The sequence below is a fragment of the Schistocerca americana genome, chromosome 2, assembly GCF_021461395.2.
Source record: "Schistocerca americana isolate TAMUIC-IGC-003095 chromosome 2, iqSchAmer2.1, whole genome shotgun sequence".
Lineage (NCBI taxonomy): Eukaryota > Metazoa > Arthropoda > Insecta > Orthoptera > Acrididae > Schistocerca > Schistocerca americana.
The window spans coordinates 606,482,499-606,501,584 of NC_060120.1; the positions used below are offsets into that span (position 1 = coordinate 606,482,499).

Below are 19,086 nucleotides of genomic sequence, written 5' to 3' on the forward strand. Positions count from 1 at the left end.
TCGGGCACACAGTTTTAATCTGTCAGGAAGTTTCATATCAGCGCACACTCCGCTGCAGAGTGAAAATCTCATTCTGGAAACATCCCCCAGGCTGTGGCTAAGCCATGTCTCCGCAATATCCTTTCTTTCAGGAGTGCTAGTTCTGCAAGGTTCGCAGGAGAGCTTCTGTAAAGTTTGGAAGGCAGGAGACGAGGTACTGGCAGAAGTAAAGCTGTGAGTACCGGGCGTGAGTCGTGCTTCGGTAGCTCAGTTGGTAGAGCACTTGCCCGCGAAAGGCAAAGGTCCCGAGTTCGAGTCTCGGTCGGGCACACAGTTTTAATCTGTCAGGAAGTTTCACAAATTAAAATTTTCTTTAAAAGTGTCGTGTTTCTAAGACAGAGTAGGGTGTATGATCTTTTCTTATTACAGGACCTACATTCTGTGAAACTAATAGCACTAATGAATACAGTAATAGAACCTTTCATATATATTCTTGTATGCTGCACTATTTCGCAAATCATTACATCTCAAAAACATAGTCGATAGCATGACTCACCCTCCTCCCAAAAGTTATACTCCTCCTCCGAGAATGCCGTTAGGTATACGGCGCCTCGCTCTGGACTCGTGATCGGGCTGCAATCACACGTCACCAGAAAGGACAGAGACACGCTAGGAACTTGTTAAATACTAAAAAAGCGCCGGGCTGGCGAGACATGTCTATACCCAATGCTACACCCCCAGTAACTCTTTCAACTATTGGAAAGCATTCCGTCGACTCACCGACAATAATTCCATCTCTCACCACCCCCACCTCCGTAACAACCATCCTCTATCTGACAGTCTGAGTAAATCTGCCATATTGCATCCTAAGTGTCCGACATCTTCACAATTCCTGACGACCCTTATTTGATTCTTATCTGTTTCCTACAATCCATGAACACACAAACACCACTGTCCAATTCCTGGCTCCCAATTTCAATCATATGGACGTCATACCACAATCAGAATTAAATGCAACAATCACAGCATACGACATAAAACAATTATTTTACAAAAACCGCATCACTTCTCCTGATCAAGACGGCAACGCGTACCGACTTCTAAGAGAATGCCCCCTCTCCTCTTTCATCGTACTTGCAATACTTCATAATACGATTCTCTCTACATGTTGCTAACCTAAACTGCGGGAAACCTCCAAAATCCTAGATTTCCGTAACCACACAATCCCACTACTGATATTGCCTCTTACTACCCCATTAGCCTCACTTTAGTGTTCAGCAAAGTCCATGAATCCATCTTCAACGGATGCTTTCATCAACACCTGAACCAACACCGCCTCCTTCCTGTTCACCAGTGCTCCTTCTGTCCCAACTTCTCCTCTGGTGACCATCTCCTGAACCTCAATCATCGCTTGTCCATCTCAACATACAAAAGTCCGCCATATATGAATCGCTCGACCTGGAGAAAGCCTGTGACACATATGGCATTTCAAGATCTAGACTTATTCACTCCAAATAAATATGTTCACCTTACTGCATCCTTCCTATCGAATCGCCCATTCTATGCCACTATTAATAATAACTATTAAAAACACCTTCCATTCCACGACAGGTGTGCCCGAAGGCTCCATTCTCTCTCTTCTCCTTTATCTCCTCTACACTACTAACATGCTCAAACTACCTACACCAGTCCATCTTCACTCCAGAAATTCCGACGACCCCTTCAAATTCACCTCAATCAGTTTGCCTCCTGGTGCACCCAATGGCTCCTCAAGAACAATCTCTCCACAACCCAGGCGATAAATATAGGAAGAATCGCTGATAGCTTCCGCCTCCATGATTTCTACCTCAGAACTTACAGCCATCATATCTAGTTAACCACACATTAAAATATTTTGGACTAACCATTGGCCAGCAACTAACGCGGGAACCTCATCTAGTAACCATCCAAAAGGAAGCCCACAATAGACTGAAACTACTAACTGACCGAACTTGGAGACTACACCTCTCCACACCTACAAAACCTTGGTCCGACCGATCTTCTCCTGCGCAAGTGTTTCATAGATATCCAACCCCCCCCCCCCCCTAAGTTCTATCAGTCTCTCCAAATCCTTGAACGTCATGCATTCCACTTTGCTTTCCTCACCTGTTTCCCTTCCCCCACATGAATCCTTTACTATCTCGTCAAATTCACACCTCCTCTCACTCACACTGAACATCTTCGAGCAAACTACACCATACGCAAACCCTATATCAATAACCCTATTTCTTCCCCTCTATTTTCCATTTCTAGTGTATTACCATGCCTATACCGACACATTTCACCAATTCTACACTGGAACACTTTCCATATCCTCTTCCTATGAAATTTCAACCGTCTCCCATCCAAGACAATGAAATCTGTCCCGACATTTACCCATTCTACCAACTATAATGCCATCTCACCCCTCCCATCTCATCAGAGTCCTTTTCTCCCAGTCTTTCCAACCCTTTGTTCCTCCTTCATAACATGGCCTTAGCGACACCCTCTAGTACTTCTCCATTCCTGTCTACCCAAACTCCACTCCGGCTTCATCGATGCTGGCCATCAGTTTTCTGTACTTATATCAGTATCCTCCCACCCTACTAAACACCTAACAGCTTCCTCGCCTACAACAGGCCATTTTCTTATGGTAGATCCTTAATATTTAGTGACAGTGCAGTACTTCATTTTTAAGATCACAGTTCTTATATCGCATTTAAAGGTTTTAAATGAAGATTAGATGGGTAGATCACGTAACTAATGAGGAGGCATTGAATAGAATTGGGGAGAAGAGGAGTTTGTGGCACAACTTGACTAGAAGAAGGGACCGGTTGGTAGGACATGTTCTGAGGCATCAAGGGATCACAAATTTAGCATTGGAGGGCAGCGTGGTGGGTAAAAATCGTAGAGGGAGACCAAGAGATGAATACACTAAGCAGATTCAGAAGGATGTAGGTTGCAGTAAGTACTGGGAGATGAAGAAGCTTGCACAGGATAGAGTAGAATGGAGAGCTGCATCAAACCAGTCTCAGGACTGAAGACAACAACAACAACAACAACAACAAATGTCTTCTTATTGTTTTCGCTTTACCATTTAGTTTCTGTTTTAAATTTTCAAAACTACTAAATTAAATTTCTTTTATAAAAAAACTCAGTTACATTCATCCTTAAATTTTAAAATCATGGTAAATATCTCACCTTTTAATTTTTTTTCGTTGTTCTGTACGTTTCATACCGTTTGGCTTAAGAGCGGAATGATTGTACCGTGTGAGGCGAAGGGGATGAAACAACAATGAAGAAAACAATAACATAGTCAGCGATTTTCCTTTGATGTATGACTGTCCTATCCAGTTGAGACACTAAATCATCTCCAATTAACCCTTGATCGCAAACTAACATGGAATCCTGCTGGTCATCCAAAAGAAAGCCCGCAGTAGACTATACTAACAGGTCGAACAAGAGCACTGAGTCTTTCACGATACGAAGCACGTATAAAAACTTTATCTAATTTAGTCTCACCTACGCGAATGTCGTCTGGAGATAAGCTCCACGAACATTCTATCTGAATCGCTGAACACATGCAATTCACCTTCCTACTCGAATCCTCTTGCTCACCACCATAAGAATTCTTTATCAGCACATCTCATTTCCTCAACTCCTCGCCCACATTGAATACCTCGTATACTCCGTGCGTCACGTAAACTTGACTCCCAGCAACACAGTTGTTTCTCCCCTAATCAGAAAGCCTGGAACGCTGGCACACATGTGACAACACGTCCCACCCATTGTACACTTACCTTCTCCATACTATCCACCAGCACAATTTTAACAAACTTCCACTCCACGACAACGAATCCGCCCTAACATCTATCCTTCCCATCATTCACACTCCCCCTGTCCCATTCACTTTTCAGGGCTCCGTGGCGTTCCCGTTTCTCCTGACCTTCGCCTGCCCCATCCTAGTAATTTACATCCCGAGACCCATATTCTCTACGAACCGTCTTTTCGCATGATACCTCATGCTCACAACTCAACCCGACTGAGCTATATAGCTCCGTAAAGACTTTCACATACCAAAGGACCAATCCACCTTCCCACTTCTCATCATTTTCCCTGAATATAGGTCCCTCCCGTAAAATGATATAAAATGTAATACAGTACAGCGTTTATTTTGATTTTCTAGCCGTCCATTCTTTTTAAATATCTTACAATGCTTTCTTTTGTGTTAAATATCAGCAATGAAAATCGTCGTTTTATGTCTTTTAGAACATCTGTATAACGGGTGTACCATAATTTGTGGCGTAAACAAATACAGTTGAAAGTATACGATACTAGAGGCAAAAAAGGCTTAGTAAATGTAGATCTGCAAATCAACCATTTGCTAAATAATTGTGACGTTGTGGTTACCAGCCACCACTGACTTGATTTTGTTTAAATGTTATCCCAGTTGGGAAAAGGTGACAACGCTGAGCAACGTAAAGAAAAGTTGTTAGAAATTGTTTGGTAGAAGTGCAGGTGTTTCGGGTGATCACGATAGCAGTTAGATAGCCGGCCATTGTGGCCGAGCGGTTCTAGGCGCTTCAGTCCGGAACCGCGCTGCTGCTACGGTTGCAGGTTCGAATCCTGCCTCGGGCATGGATGCGTGTGTTGTGCTGTCCTTAGGTAAGTCAGATTTAAGTAGTTCTAAGTATAGGGGACTGATGACCTCAGAAGTTAAGTCCCATTGTGCTTAGAGCCATTTGAACCATTATTGAGCAGTTACATAACTGTACTCGGTGTTAAAGGAAGTGTCCAAAATATCGTCCTTGTACACGGATGTAGGCCAGTACCCATCGCCACAATGAATGTCCAATCCATTCAAACACGTCTGGATTATTTAGAAATTCTTGACAAGCGTTGACAGTTCCCTGCTCCAGTTCTTCAACCGTGCTAACCGAAGTGGCGTATACTCCACTCTTAACGTCACTCAAACATAAACATTCATGGGATTTAGATCAAATGGATTTGGAGGCCACAGTACAGTGTGTATCATAACTTATGGCGTAAACGCATGCAGTTGAAAGTACACGATACCAGAAGCAAAGAAATGTCAGTAAACAGAGGTCCACAAACGAACCGTAGGCGAGATAATTGCGCCTTTATGGTTACCAGCCACTACTAACTTGCTTCTCTGTAAACACCACATACCAGTCCGTTTTCGTTTACATATTCGGGATGTGGAGTTGTAAGCAGCATAGATCTGACGGTTCCGTGCACAGGCAGAGTGCAATTCACGTCAGTTAAGTTGCATGAGTGTTGATGGTAACATGGAACATTAGAGTAACGAGGAGGACGCGGATATGCATTTCATGTACGGTAGTGCTAATGGCAATGCACGGAGTGCACGCTTGTACTAAAAAGCATACCGTTCCCGAAGGCACCACGATATTCGAACGATTACAGGGGTGCATCAACGCCTCCGAGAAACTGGGAGTTTTGCACATGCTGCGGGAGCAGCAGCAGGAATATGCCTGCACTAATTACACCTGTGCTTGAAGATGTGGTGCTGGAAACAACCGAAGTCTCCCCAGGAATTTCAACAAGGAGACTGGGAACATAAATTCCTGGAATGAGCCACTGCAGTGTTTGGAGAAAATGTATCGCAATGCAAATTACCCGTATCACTTCCAACGAGTTCATTGTCTTAGTGCGGCAGACTATGGTCCTAGACTAACGTTCTGTCAGTGGATGCAAGAAGAAGGTGTACGCAACCCTTCTTTTGGCAATAACATTTTACGTGGCGACATCGAACGGGTCGGTATGACCAAAGATGGATTGGGCGAAAAGGACCCGTACCGTGGCCGCCAAGATCACGCGATGTGAGCCCCATGGATTTCTATGTGTGGAGCTACGTTAAAGATGAAGTGTATGCCACTCCGGTGCACACGGTTGAAGAATTGGAGCAGAGACTTCTAAACGCATGTCAAAAATTTCTAAATGAGCCAGGCATGTTTGAAAGGATTCAAAATTCACTGTGGCAACAGGTACAGGCTTGCATCTGGGTACAAGGACGACACTATGAATGCCTAATTTTATTACGAATACAGTCTTGTAACTGTTTTCGTTTTCATTCAGAACACCTACACTTCTACCAAAGTACTTCTAGTAACTTTTCTTAATCTTGTATGTTATTGTTACCATTTCCCAAATGGGATGCCGTTCAAACAGAATCAGGTCAGCGGTGGCTGATAGCCACAAAGTCCCTATTATCTTGCAGACGATTCGTTTGTGGACCTGTGTTAACTGAAACGTATTTGGTATTAGTGTCGTGTACTTGCAACCTTATGCGTTTACTCCATTAACTGTGATACACCCTATATAATTCTTTTTTTTTTAATCGTTGTTCCATCTTCGTATGCTTTAAACTCTTTTGGGTGAAGAGCGAAGTACTGTTCGCTACCAACCCAGCCTGAACCCTCTGAAATGAGGGAATGAAATAAGAATAAAAAACATAGTCAAGGCTAAATCAATATAGTAAGTGCTAAAAATTAAAAGAGTTAAATTCAAACGCTTTTTCGTTAAATAAACTCTTACACAGCAATAGAAACCCTTTTTAAAGCAATAACATATAATGTTGTACAATATGTTGGTACGTACTTTATTTACGTTTAAGTTCGTTGACAAGTAAGTCTAAATATGTCTTATCCAATGACGAAATTACGAACTTATCATTTCTTTCCTACGTTTATCTCTTCAGAAACCTAGTAACATTATGTGAGAACCTTTTATTAGTTAATTCTGTTTGTTAGTTTAAAATTCTATCAGCTTGTTTCTTCATCTGATCGTAAGCAACTATTTCCTTAAAAAATATTCATCGTTTTACCTTTCTTTACTTTATGCTGCATCAGAAAGCGTTTTCGATTTCTGGTACTTGATGTCCAGTCCACAACAGTCGACGTGTTCCTATCAGTTAGTCTTACGTGTTCTTTAAACCTGGTAGTAAATGCCCGGCACGATTGACCGATATAATAACAACTGGAGATCATATATCTTGTAACTATACGTTTTCAAAGAGAAAATTGGTTTACGACACTTACATACATTGATCACATTACTGTACTGGAAAAGTACAGAAATCAAATTTTAGGTAATGTTCAAATAATTAATACACTGATTGACAAAAGACAGAAGCATCCAGAAGGAATGGAGGAAACGAATTGAAACTTCACCGTTTGAGAGGACGTGTGACATTAGTTCGGTGATTACAAAATCGAGTCCAATCTACAAAGAACTTGGGAGTATGAGACCAGTTATCAACAAGACTCTGCACCCCGTCTGGCCTGGATGCATGCACCCATTCGTTGGAAAGGGCTTCATAAAGCCGTTGTATCTTCTTCTGAGGCAAGCTAGTCTACAATTGTAGTAACTGATCCTTCATATCCTGGATACTAGGGCTTGTGTGGATTTGACGTCTTAGCTGGTCCATCAGATGTTTTATGGGGGACGTATCTGGGAGTAGGACTGTCTCATAATGCAGACATATACCACGTGGACGAGCATTGTCGTATTGAAAAATGCACGCCGTGATCTGAAGTCATGCCCTGTGGCTCCCCTTACCCTAACACCAGTAGTAACACAGCGGCGCCTCTCCAAAACATTGGATGAGTGGAAACTACCAAAGTTGCCGCTACACTCGTCAACGACCGGGATTCGTCGTTGAACACGATGCGACGCCATTCATCAACAGTTCCTGCTTCCCGGTAACGGCAGCGAGCGCTTGGGATTGTATTTTCTATTACGGCTGCTGCTATGCTAGTCTCCGACCAATGATGTGAGATGGCACATAATTAATTTCTTGTCCAGTATACGGAACATCTTGGTATTGATTGTGCAACTGTAGTAATGGCTTCGAAGAAACGGTCAGCACCAGTTCAAATTTTCTTTTTTTAGTACACCGTTAACGGTTTCGACCCCGAGGCCATTATCTGGTGGTATGTGTCAGACGTCCTGAAAGGACACAGGGCGATTGCCAACGACTAGCCAGTCGTCCTATGTCCTTTCAGGACGCCTGACGTATACCACTAGAAAATGGCCTTGCAAGCTGAAGCCAGTTGTGATTTAAAGTAAAAAGAAAACTGCAACTAGTGTTAATATTTTCTCCAAAATGCCACAGAATGTTGCAGAGAGCACATTATTTTGCTCTCAGATCGCAGGTGCAGATGTGAAGCAGTTACGACATGCTTGGTGCTCAATACGGCGATCCACCGTTGAGGTGGTCGACTGGAACGTTGACGATGAGTGTGCCTTCCACGATATCCCACGCAGTCCAACTGCCACATCCGAATGCCTTAGAAATCAGGATATTGCATGATTAGTCCAAGTGGCTAGATGGAGATCCTCTATGATGCCCCTTTAAAACTCCTGCAGGTGTTGATAATGCTATCTCACATGAGTACATGGCATCTCGTGTTGTTCACAGTGATCACTCAACGTCTGACGCTGTTCAAGCCCATTATATACTCTGTCAACACTAATGTACACTGGTGGCCATTCAACCTGTCACAGAAAACTGCAATTCTGATCGTTTACGTAATCTCCAATGGCGTGTAGGTGTATGAAGTTACGAGAGGTATTCGGAAAGTAAGGTCCGGTAGGTCGCGAAATGGAAACGACAATGAAGATCCGACGAAGCTTTGCACAGATGTGTAGGGCAGTATCTGAAGTATGCCTGTCGATCGCGTCACGTTCTGAGCACACAGTGAGCACATAAAGATGCCTAGAACAATAGTGTCTCCCGCCAAATAATGGTGCCCGCTTCCAGGTTTCGCCTGATGTCATGCAACCCCACATATTGTACCTGTCAGGCATTTCCTTCTTCGTGACAGTTCTCGGCCGCACATTTCAGGGGCCCGTTTCGATGGGAATTGTCACTCATCACACAGCCCGGACTTGGCTCCTCTGATGTTCATCTGTGCTAACATGAATCGCTGGCTATGAAGACAACATTTATGCATGGACAACGAACTACAGACCAGGGTAGAGAAGCGGCGGAATGCACAGGTGGCTGCCTTCTGTGACGAGGGTATTGGAAAGTTGGTACAACGCTACTATAGATGTCTTAAGTCGGAGCGGCGACTATGTAGAAAAGTAGCTGGAAAGTGTAGCAAACTGTTACAAATAAAACATTTTTGACTTTCACTGTGGTTTCTATTTCGCTACCTTACTTTCTGAATAGCCGTCGTACATTGACATCCGCCAAAGTCTTCTGCTTCCTTGACTTTGTCAGGCAGTGTATTAATAATTCGAGTACTACGTGACTGTATCAAGCTGATCCAGATGACTTTTTTATCCGTCTGGGTAGGCCTGACACATCTACAGCTTTTCCACTACGAAATTTTGTACGATAACCTACAATACTTTATCAAGAGCTGCGCTATTTTGCTTTGGCTGCTACCTTTAGCGGCTCCTACGGTACTTGAGCACAGGAATTTCATTGTATACCAAGACTGTATACATGAACCTACAAACGAATAAGAATTAATTAGGTAACTTTATTTTTCTCGATTTCATAATCAGAAAATTTTGACACCCCTCACTTGCATAGGCGTGTAAATGTTTTTGGTGAAACGATGGTGGCGGCTTACTGCACGTGCGTCCACTGGCTGTTATGGTGGCAGAACATATGTCCTCGTTTATATACTACCCTTTTGTTGTGTCTTCAGTCACGTTTCGTTTTTCTACAGTATACTAATACACAATAATTCGATGTTTATGTGCTGCTTATGAACGATTATTGTGATGATCTGTTTAAATATAAAGTACTAATAATCCAGAAGGAGGACATATACATTGGGATATTATGTATTAGTACATTGTACTGTGTTAGCCAGACTTTAAAAACATTGTGGAAATGTTGATTTGTACGTCTTTTCTTGGTAGAACAACATTACAGTAAATGAATAGCAGTGTATAGCTCATGTTCTACAGGATTAATTTATTGCGTTAACCGTTTTTCGGCTTACAAGGCCATCGTAGAATTTTAACTGACTATTGTCGCCGAAGAACTTACAATGTTTGTAAGCAACATTGCAAAAGCTGCTACACAAGTAGATTAAGGCACAAACACACCATAAATTACGTCTTTGAGAGTGTGGGGTAATGCAATTTAAAAGATAAAAACTTGAACAGCAAATAAATATAGAGAGAGAAGATAGGGAAAACATTAACGCTGTACTCGAAAACCATGCCTATATAACAGTTTACAATAAATAAACAAACCAAACGTAATAGAATTAGTACTTGACGAGACAACATCAAGAGGTATTAAACATGGAAAGTGATACAGAAAACAATTAAAACAAAAGATAACAATTTCATCTACAGCATGTATGGAGTACACAGGCAATCTCAATAAAATAAACCAATAATGTAGGAAAATGAGGGAATATGCCGAACAGACAGCCTGGGAAGCAATGGAAAACTAAGATGATAATGTGAAATTTAGAAGACAGAAAGTATTAAGCTGTGTTTCGTCATTTAAGATTAGCTCAGAACTGTGGGCTAGATGTTTGTTGATTTCCAGGGCTTCCAGCAGCGTTATGGAAAGTGAAACGTAACTTAAAACAGCGCGTATTTTGTCTGTTTCTATATAGGGAGAGATATGTTCTGGAAGTTATGAAGACACTGGCAACTGAAAAAATTAGCGATAATATAGTCAGTAATATTAAAAGTGTAAATAATGTTTAAGAGATTTGCGCGCCTTGTTGGCGATGGTGATGGCAGGTCGAAAGGCGTCGCTGATAAATTAATGTCATAAGATTTATAATCCTAAACATTGTGACTGGTTGCAGTAAATACGTATCCTCGATTACATTGAGCTTAATGGATATTAGGTAGTGAAATAAATTTGTATTTTGCAAAGCTGTCTGTTATATGGTTTACCATACCACCACCCTATTGTGCCTTCATAATTATAATGCGTGATATATTTCACAGGTAATCGCCGACTGGTCCACAGTCCAGCTACAGTTCGCGTCATTCAAAGGTCGTGGAGAACTGCTGCTGAAGGGAACGGAAACGAGTGAAATCGTATCCGCGCTCGAGGACAGCCTGATGGTGTTGGGCTCGTTGCTTACCAACAGATACAACGCGCCCTTCAAGAAAGACATCCAGACGTGGGTGCACAACTGCAGCGCCACGTCGGAGATCCTGGAGTACTGGATGCAGGTGCAGAACCTCTGGGTCTACCTGGAGGCGGTGTTCGTCGACGGCGACATCGCCAAGCAGCTGCCCACAGAATCGAAGAAATTCATGGCTATTGACAAGTGGTGGACGAAGATAATGCAGCGCGCTAGGGAGAAGCCGGGAGTCATCGAGTGCTGCGTGAGCGACGAAACTATGGGTCAGCTGCTGCCGTACCTGCTCGAGCAGCTCAACAGTTGCCAGAAGTCCCTGACGGGCTACCTCGAATCCAAGAGGCTCATCTTCCCAAGGTTCTTCTTCATCTCTGACCCGTCGCTCCTCGAGATCCTCGGTCAGGCTTCAGATTCACACAGCATCCAAAGCCATCTGGTCGACGTCTTCGATAATACCGCTGAGGTACTTGCTTCTTATTCCATACCTTTTGCTGGACTGGGGTAAAACGTAACACTAAGAGCCTATTTATTTCTTCGATTTTATTACAATCTATACCACGCCACTATTTGATGCAGAGTTTTCTAGTTAACACAGAAACACAGAAAAGCCGTGGAATTAAGGTACCAGTCGAGTATAAAATATTCTCGGTTTTCAAGCCGCATCAAGTGGTTAACTGCCCATGAGCTTTCGGCAGAGATCTACTCTGTCATTGTCAAGTGGTTGACTGTCTACTTCCGCTGGCGTGCCTATATAGACGCGCTGCCACCAGTGACGTCACTGATGTCCAGTCCCATACCATGTACAGTAAAGTTTTGGCGGCGCGGCCGCCGCACCCGCTTCAACTCCCCAATCACAGTATCCTAGGCCGTACTCAACTGCAATGCACCGTCTTTATTGAGGATGCTGCCCGTTATTTTGATCTCTATTGCTTCATTTATTACGCTATTCCAGAAGCCATTGGTCCATTTAATAATAGAAGTAGCGTCGAATGCAATTCGGTGTCCGTTTTCCATTGCATGGTCCGTTAGAACTGATTTGTCGCGATAGTGTAGGCAGAAACATCTTTCATGTTCTTTTCAGCTCTGTTCAGTAATGCGGACAGTCTGACCGACATAAACCTGCTCACACCCACACGGTATTTTGTATAGTCCGTATGTTCTGAGGCCTACACCGCCTTTCGCAGGCTTCATTAGTTGCTGGATCTTTCCTGGGGCCTGAAGATTGCGTCGATTTTATGTTTATTCAGGAGCCAGCTAATCTTCCCTGTTATTGAGCCACAAAACGGTAAAAATGCAATCTTCTCCGTGTCTTCTTTGTTGATCGTGCATTTACAGCTCTGTGGACGTCGTACGCACTGATTTTGTAGCATTCCTTCCAAAAATCTGCCGTACCTTATCCTCGTCGGCGTCTGGAACAGATGGGCTACCCGTCCCTTATTTGTGGAGAATACTACTTGTGTCCCAAGATGACGTATTCCAAGTCAAAATATTGGTCGTGACTGTGGTTCCCTTCCATACTATGTACGGAAGTTTCGCTGCACTTGGGTATCGGACTTCGTCTCTATGAACCAGGCTACATACTGTGCTTCGTCCTGTGGCGTCTACATTTTTGTTGAATCAACGCCACCTGGAAAATAAAAAAGGCTTAGAGTTATCTTGTCACATGTTGAGATGCATTCCGTATTATCTGCTTAGTCTTAAGGTTTTAAAGGTAACATATCACAATGTTCGGATTCAGTTGTTATTATCTAGTATAGTTTTGATGTTGCTCAACTTTTTTAAAGGTAACTTATGCACAGGGTGCACTATATTCTCATTCCCTTCCGATGTCCTCGTGCATGTATTTGCCATTGATGGGGATGCAGTTTGCGGTAAATTAACAGATAATTATTTAATCAGTTTTTATTGTCGATTTCCCTTTACAACTCATGTTCAAAAATATCTACAATTGCATCTTCATTCAGCAAGACACCTTGCGGTTTGTGGGTAGGAGACTTCTGGCACAATTATTAGGTCTCTCCTACCTGTTCCATCCGCAAACGGTGCTTGGGAAGAATCGCTGTTGGTAAATCGCCGTAAGAAGTCTAATCTGATTTTCTCGGTGTGGTCATTTCGCGAGATGTATGTGGAAGGAATTAATATGTTGTCCTGTTCTTCGACTTCGAAAGTATGCGTCTGTATTTCAACAGGAAACCTCTCCGCGATGCGCAACTCCACTCTTGTAGCGTCTATAACTTGGGTTTGTCGTTGGTCTCCATGACACTTTCGTTGTTTCTACGACCCTGGGACGAAATGCGCCGCTCTCAATTGAACCTTCTCTGTCTTCTATGTTAATCCTACATGGTAAGGTAGGATGCATCGCCAGCATATCGCAGCAGATGTTTTGTTGCAATAGTAGCTAACATATACTTGTTTGTTTAAATTTCCCACAAGCATTTAAAATACGAAAAGCGGTACCTCCTTCAGTTATATATTTGACCTCAAGACTTCGTTCTCTCGCCAGCCCAAAAAACTGCAGTCTAGCGGAAAAACGTCGGGTGACTTTCTTGATCATGCAACAATGATGCCACAACCGTTCAAGCGTCGAAGATAGCATTCACGGAAGTAGTGTTGCCACTGACCATGAGGAATGTGCTCTTGTTGTCAGGGAAGTTCCTCCTAGTCCTCCAGAAACAGTGATATGCACATTCAACTGGCGAACATGACGAACGCTGTTAATCAGAGGCATCAGAACATAATGGTTTTTTGATGTATCCACCTTAGAATGATCCGTTCTGTTACCTCTTAACATATGTTTATTTCCTCTTGGGTCAACCTGTGAATGTGGATATAGATAGAGATGAAAATGAAGATATAGCGGAAATCATTTCTCAGGCTTAGATAACAAGCGAGCACAGAAGAGCGAGTAAGAAAGGCAGGTTGCAAAAATCCAGGCTTCCGCTATTAGTGTTGCACCATGGCAAAAGCTCTTACATTTAACAAACAGTATGAGTAAGGATTGTGTTCCGTAGCTCAGAACACCTTTTCAATCGTCTGACGTCTTCATGATACTTTCTCTATTCTTTGTACTTACGCACCTCTACATGAAGGATCGTAGGTCATGACGCGCATTTAAGTGTCGGGTAGGTTGCCTTTCCGCTAGGCGTTAGTTCTACACTGAAGGGCCAAAGAAACTGGTACATCTGGTTAATATCGTGTTCAATTTTGTGCGAATTCCTAAGGGACCAAAGTTCTAACGTCATCGGTCCCTAAACTTACATTCTTACTTAAACTAACTTATGCTAAGAACAACATACACACACCTCCGGCGGGAGGGGCCGTGCAATCCGTGACATGACACCTCTAACCGCGCAGCCACTCCGCGAGGCTAATATCGTGTAGGGCCCCGCGAGCAAGCAGACGTGCCGCAACACGACGTGGCATGGACACGACTATTATCTGCACTAGTGCTGGAGGGCACTGACGCCATGAATCATGCAGGGCTCTCCATAAATCCGTAAGAGTACGAAGAGGTGGATATCTCTTCAGAACAGCACGTTGCAAGGCATCCCAGATATGCTCAATAATGTTCATGTCGGGGGAGTTTGGTGGTTCAAAAATGGTTCAAATGGGTCTGAGCGACTTAACTTCTGAGGTCATCAGTCGCGTAGAACTTACAACTAATTAAACCTAACTAACCTAAGGACATCAGACACATCCATGCCCGAGGCAGGATTCGAACCTGCAACCGTAGCGGTCGCTCGGCTCCAGACTGCAGCGCCTAGAACCGCACGGCCACTCCGACCGGCGACTTTGGTGGTCAGCGTAAGTGTTTAATCTCATAAGCGTGTTTCTGGAGCCCCTCAGGAGCAATTATGGACGTGTGGGGTGTCCCATTGTCGTGCTGATTTTGCTCGAGTCTGTCGGAAAGCACAATGGGCATGAATGGATGCAGGTGATCAGACAGGACGCTTACGTACGTGTCACCTGTCCGTCATATCTAGACGTAGGTGTCCCATAAGACTCAACTGCACACGTCTCGCACCACTACAGGGCCTCCACCAGCTTGAACAGTCCCCTAGTGACATGCAGGGTCCATGGATTCCATACCAGAATACGTCCATCTGCTCGATACAATTTGAAATGAGACTCGTCCGACCATGCAACGTGATTACAGTCATCAACAGTCCAATGTCGGTGGTGACGGGCCCTGGCGATGCGTAAAGCTTTATGTCGTGCAGTCATCAAGGATACACGAGTGGACCTCCGGCTTTGAAAGCCCATATCGATGATGTTTCGTTGAATGGTTCGCACGCTGACACTTGTTGATGGCCCAGCATTGAAATCTGCAGCAATTTGCGGAAGAGTTGCAATTCTGTCACGCTGGACGATTCTCTTCAGTTGTCGTGATCTCATTCTTGCAGGATCTTTTTCCGGCCGCAGCCATGTCGGAATGGAATATAACACCACGTTCAAACTCACTTAATATTGAAAACCTGCCATTGTAGTAGCAGTAACCGAACTAACAACTGCGCCATACCCATGTTGTCTTGTACAGGCATTGTCGACCGCAGCGCCTTATTCTGTCTGTTTACATATCTCTGTATTTGAATACGCCTGCCTGTACCAGTTTTTTTAGCGCTTCCGTGTAGATTCCCACTGGAGGTCAAACGTAACTGTGCATCGGCACTGACTGTTTTGGATTCATTGCCCATCGAGGTGAATCAGTTATAAATGAATGCCCGCATCTCGTGGTCGTGCGGTAGCGTTCTCGCTTCCCACGCCCGGGTTCCCGGGTTCGATTACCGGCGGGGTCAGGGATTTTCTCTGCCTCGTGATGGCTGGGTGTTGTGTGCTGTCCTTAGGTTAGTTAGGTTTAAGTAGTTCTAAGTTCTAGGGGACTTATGACCACAGCAGTTGAGTCCCATAGTGCTCAGAGCCTTATAAATGAATGCATGGTGTTTGTTCTCCCGGACATGTTCGAAAGAACAGACACCATTCATTGATATATAATTAAAACAGTAGCGCAGGAACAATTTTCGTAATTTCTTGACGAGTTCTACCTGTGGAAAAACTGTATACCATATACAGGGTGTTACAGAAAGGTAGCCGGCCGAAGTGGCCGTGCGGTTAAAGGCGCTGCAGTCTGGAACCGCAAGACCGCTACGGTCGCAGGTTCGAATCCTGCCTCGGGCATGGCTGTTTGTGATGTCCTTAGGTTAGTTAGGTTTAACTAGTTCTAAGTTCTAGGGGACTAATGACCTCAGCAGTTGAGTCCCATAGTGCTCAGAGCCATTTGAACCATTTTGAACAGAAAGGTACCGAGCGAGGTGGCGCAGTGGTTAGACACTGGACTCGCATTCGGGAGGACGACGGTTCAATCCCGCTACCGGCCTTCCTGATTTAGGTTTTCCGTGATTTCCCTAAATCACTCCAGGCAAATTCCGGGATGGTTCCTCTGAAAGGGCACGGCCGACTTCCTTCCCCATCCTTTCCTAATCCGATGAGACCGATGACCACGCTGTCTGGTCTCCTTCCCCAAAACCAACCAACCAACAGAAAGGTACGGCCAAACTTTCAGGAAACATTCCTCACACACAAATAAAGAAAAGATGTTATGTGGACATGTTTCCGGAAACGCTTACTTTCCATGTAAGAGCTCATTTTATTACTTCTCTTCAAATCACATTAACCATGGAATGGAAACACACAGCAACAGAACGTACCAGCGTGACATGAACCACATGTTGTGTCGTACTTGTAAAGGCACATCTTCTAGCAGCACAGGTAAAGTATCCTGTATGAAATCATGATAACGTGCTCCATTGAGCGTTGGTGGAAGAACATGGGGCCCAATCAAGACATCACCAACAATACCTGCCCAAATGTTCACGGAAAATCTGAGTTGATGACGTGATTGCACAATTGCGTGCGGATTCTCGTCAGCCCACACATGTTAGTTGTGAAAATTTACAATTTGATCACGTTGGAATGAAGCCTCATCCGTAAAGAGAACATTTGTACTGAAATGAGGATTGACACATTGTTGGATGAACCATTCGCAGAACTGTACCCGTGGAGGCCAATCAGCTACTTATAGTGCCTGCACACGCTGTACATGGTACGGAAACAACTGGTTCTCCCGTAGCACTCTCCATACAGTGACGTGGTCAACGTTACCTTGTACAGCAGCAACTTCTCTGACGCTGACATTAAGGTTATCGCCAACTGCACGAATCATTGCCTCGTCCATTGCAGGTGTCCTCGTCGTTCTAAGTCTTCCCCAGTCGCGAGTCATAGGGTGGAATGTTCCGTGCTCCCTAAGACGCCGATCAATAGCTTCGAATGTCTTCCTGTCGGGACACCTTCGTTCTGGAAATCTGTCTCGATACAAACGTACCGCGCCAGGGCTATTGCGCCGTGCTAATCCATACATCAAATGGGCATCTGCCAACTCCGCATTTGTAAACATTGCACTGTCTGCAAAACCACGTTCGCGATGAACACTAATCTGTTGATGCTACGTACTGATGTGCTTGATGCTAGTACTGTAGAGCAATGAGTCGCGTGTCAACACAAGCACCGAAGTCAACATTACCTTCCTTCAATTGGGCCAACTGGCGGTGAATCGAGGAAGTACAGTACATACTGACGAAACTAAAATTAGCTCTAACATGGAAATTAAGCGTACGGAAGTGAAACACATGCGGTAGACAGTTCAGAAAATAAGAGAACAGAAGTTTTTGAAATTTCGTACTACAGAAGAATGTTGAAAGTTAGATAGGAAGGACTGACGAAAACAGAAATTTATGCCATAATGTGATTAAAAGAAGGCATCAGCTGGTACGACATATCATGAAGCTTCAAAGTATCGCCAGTTTGGTAAGGGAGGGAAATTTTGGATATAAAAACTGTAGAGAGAGACCAAGGTTCGAATATAATAAGCGGTTCAGATGGGTGCAGTTTATAGTAGATGTACAGAGATGAAGAGATTTGCACAGGATAGACTATCATGGACTGTTGCATTACACCAGTCTTCGAAATGAAGACCGAAACTAAAACTTGCACGATTACAATTTAGTCTTTACTTTCACAGCCGTGAGCCTGATTGAAAGGTGGACACTAAGTTAATTTTTAATTTTAATTTTGTTAGGCGGTGTTCCACGAGAGAGATTACGATCGCCTGATTGCGGTGAAGTCGCGAGAAGGCGAGCAAATCACGCTGGAGCACGAGGTGGTGTGCGTGGGCGGAGTGGAGTTGTGGCTGGGAGCGCTCCTCAACGAACAGAAGAACTCGCTGGGCCAGATCATCGCCGCTTGCTACGCCTATCTCAACGATCCTGAGTATGACTTCCTCGAAATGACGAGGCGGTTCCCCTCTCAGGTATGCACCCTCACAGTTCCAAGCCCTACATTCTATACAGCTACTAACTTTCCGAATCCGGCGATCAGTGCAAGAACGTCCACACATGCTGGCTGCTTGCTATTGCTTTTTTATGATCCTTGTATGTGATTTTTCAAATATGTACTCATAATTTTTTAACGTGAGTGCTCAGTTTCTGTGTGAGGGATTTTGAAATTTCACTCAATTTCGTGGCCCATATTACAGCCTGCTCTTTCGGTATCAACAGTAGATTTCATCATCCATACATACTATAAAAATGGATGTATGTATGTGTTCCACATCTCCTCGGATTTCAACCGAACTTGATACACATGCACCTCGCTGTCAGCAATAATCGCTGTGACGATAAGAACACCTACCTATCGTATCACAGTTCAGAAGATATAACGTCATAAACAATGAGAATCGCGAGACGCTGGCGCATTGTATATACAGTTAAATTTATTGCTTCTTTACTACTAATTCTGTTTGAAACTCATTTTGCATACGATACCCATATATGCTGCTGATTGTATCTACAAAATTATATAATTGTATTACACATAGATCAGGAGATTTGACATCATAAGCAATGAGATGCCTGAAAAA

At 43.7% G+C, this 19,086-nt stretch overlaps 1 protein-coding gene across 1 annotated transcript in view; it reads left to right on the forward strand.

Moving 5' to 3' along the window:
• Positions 1 to 19,086, forward strand: part of LOC124594242 (dynein axonemal heavy chain 8-like) — a 619,801-nt gene that overhangs the window by 290,437 nt on the left and 310,278 nt on the right. Inside the window, exons 22-23 of the mRNA XM_047132606.1 lie at positions 10,975 to 11,577; positions 18,247 to 18,477. Of these exons, the coding sequence (XP_046988562.1) occupies positions 10,975 to 11,577; positions 18,247 to 18,477 (834 nt within the window). The remainder of the gene's footprint in view (positions 1 to 10,974; positions 11,578 to 18,246; positions 18,478 to 19,086) is intronic.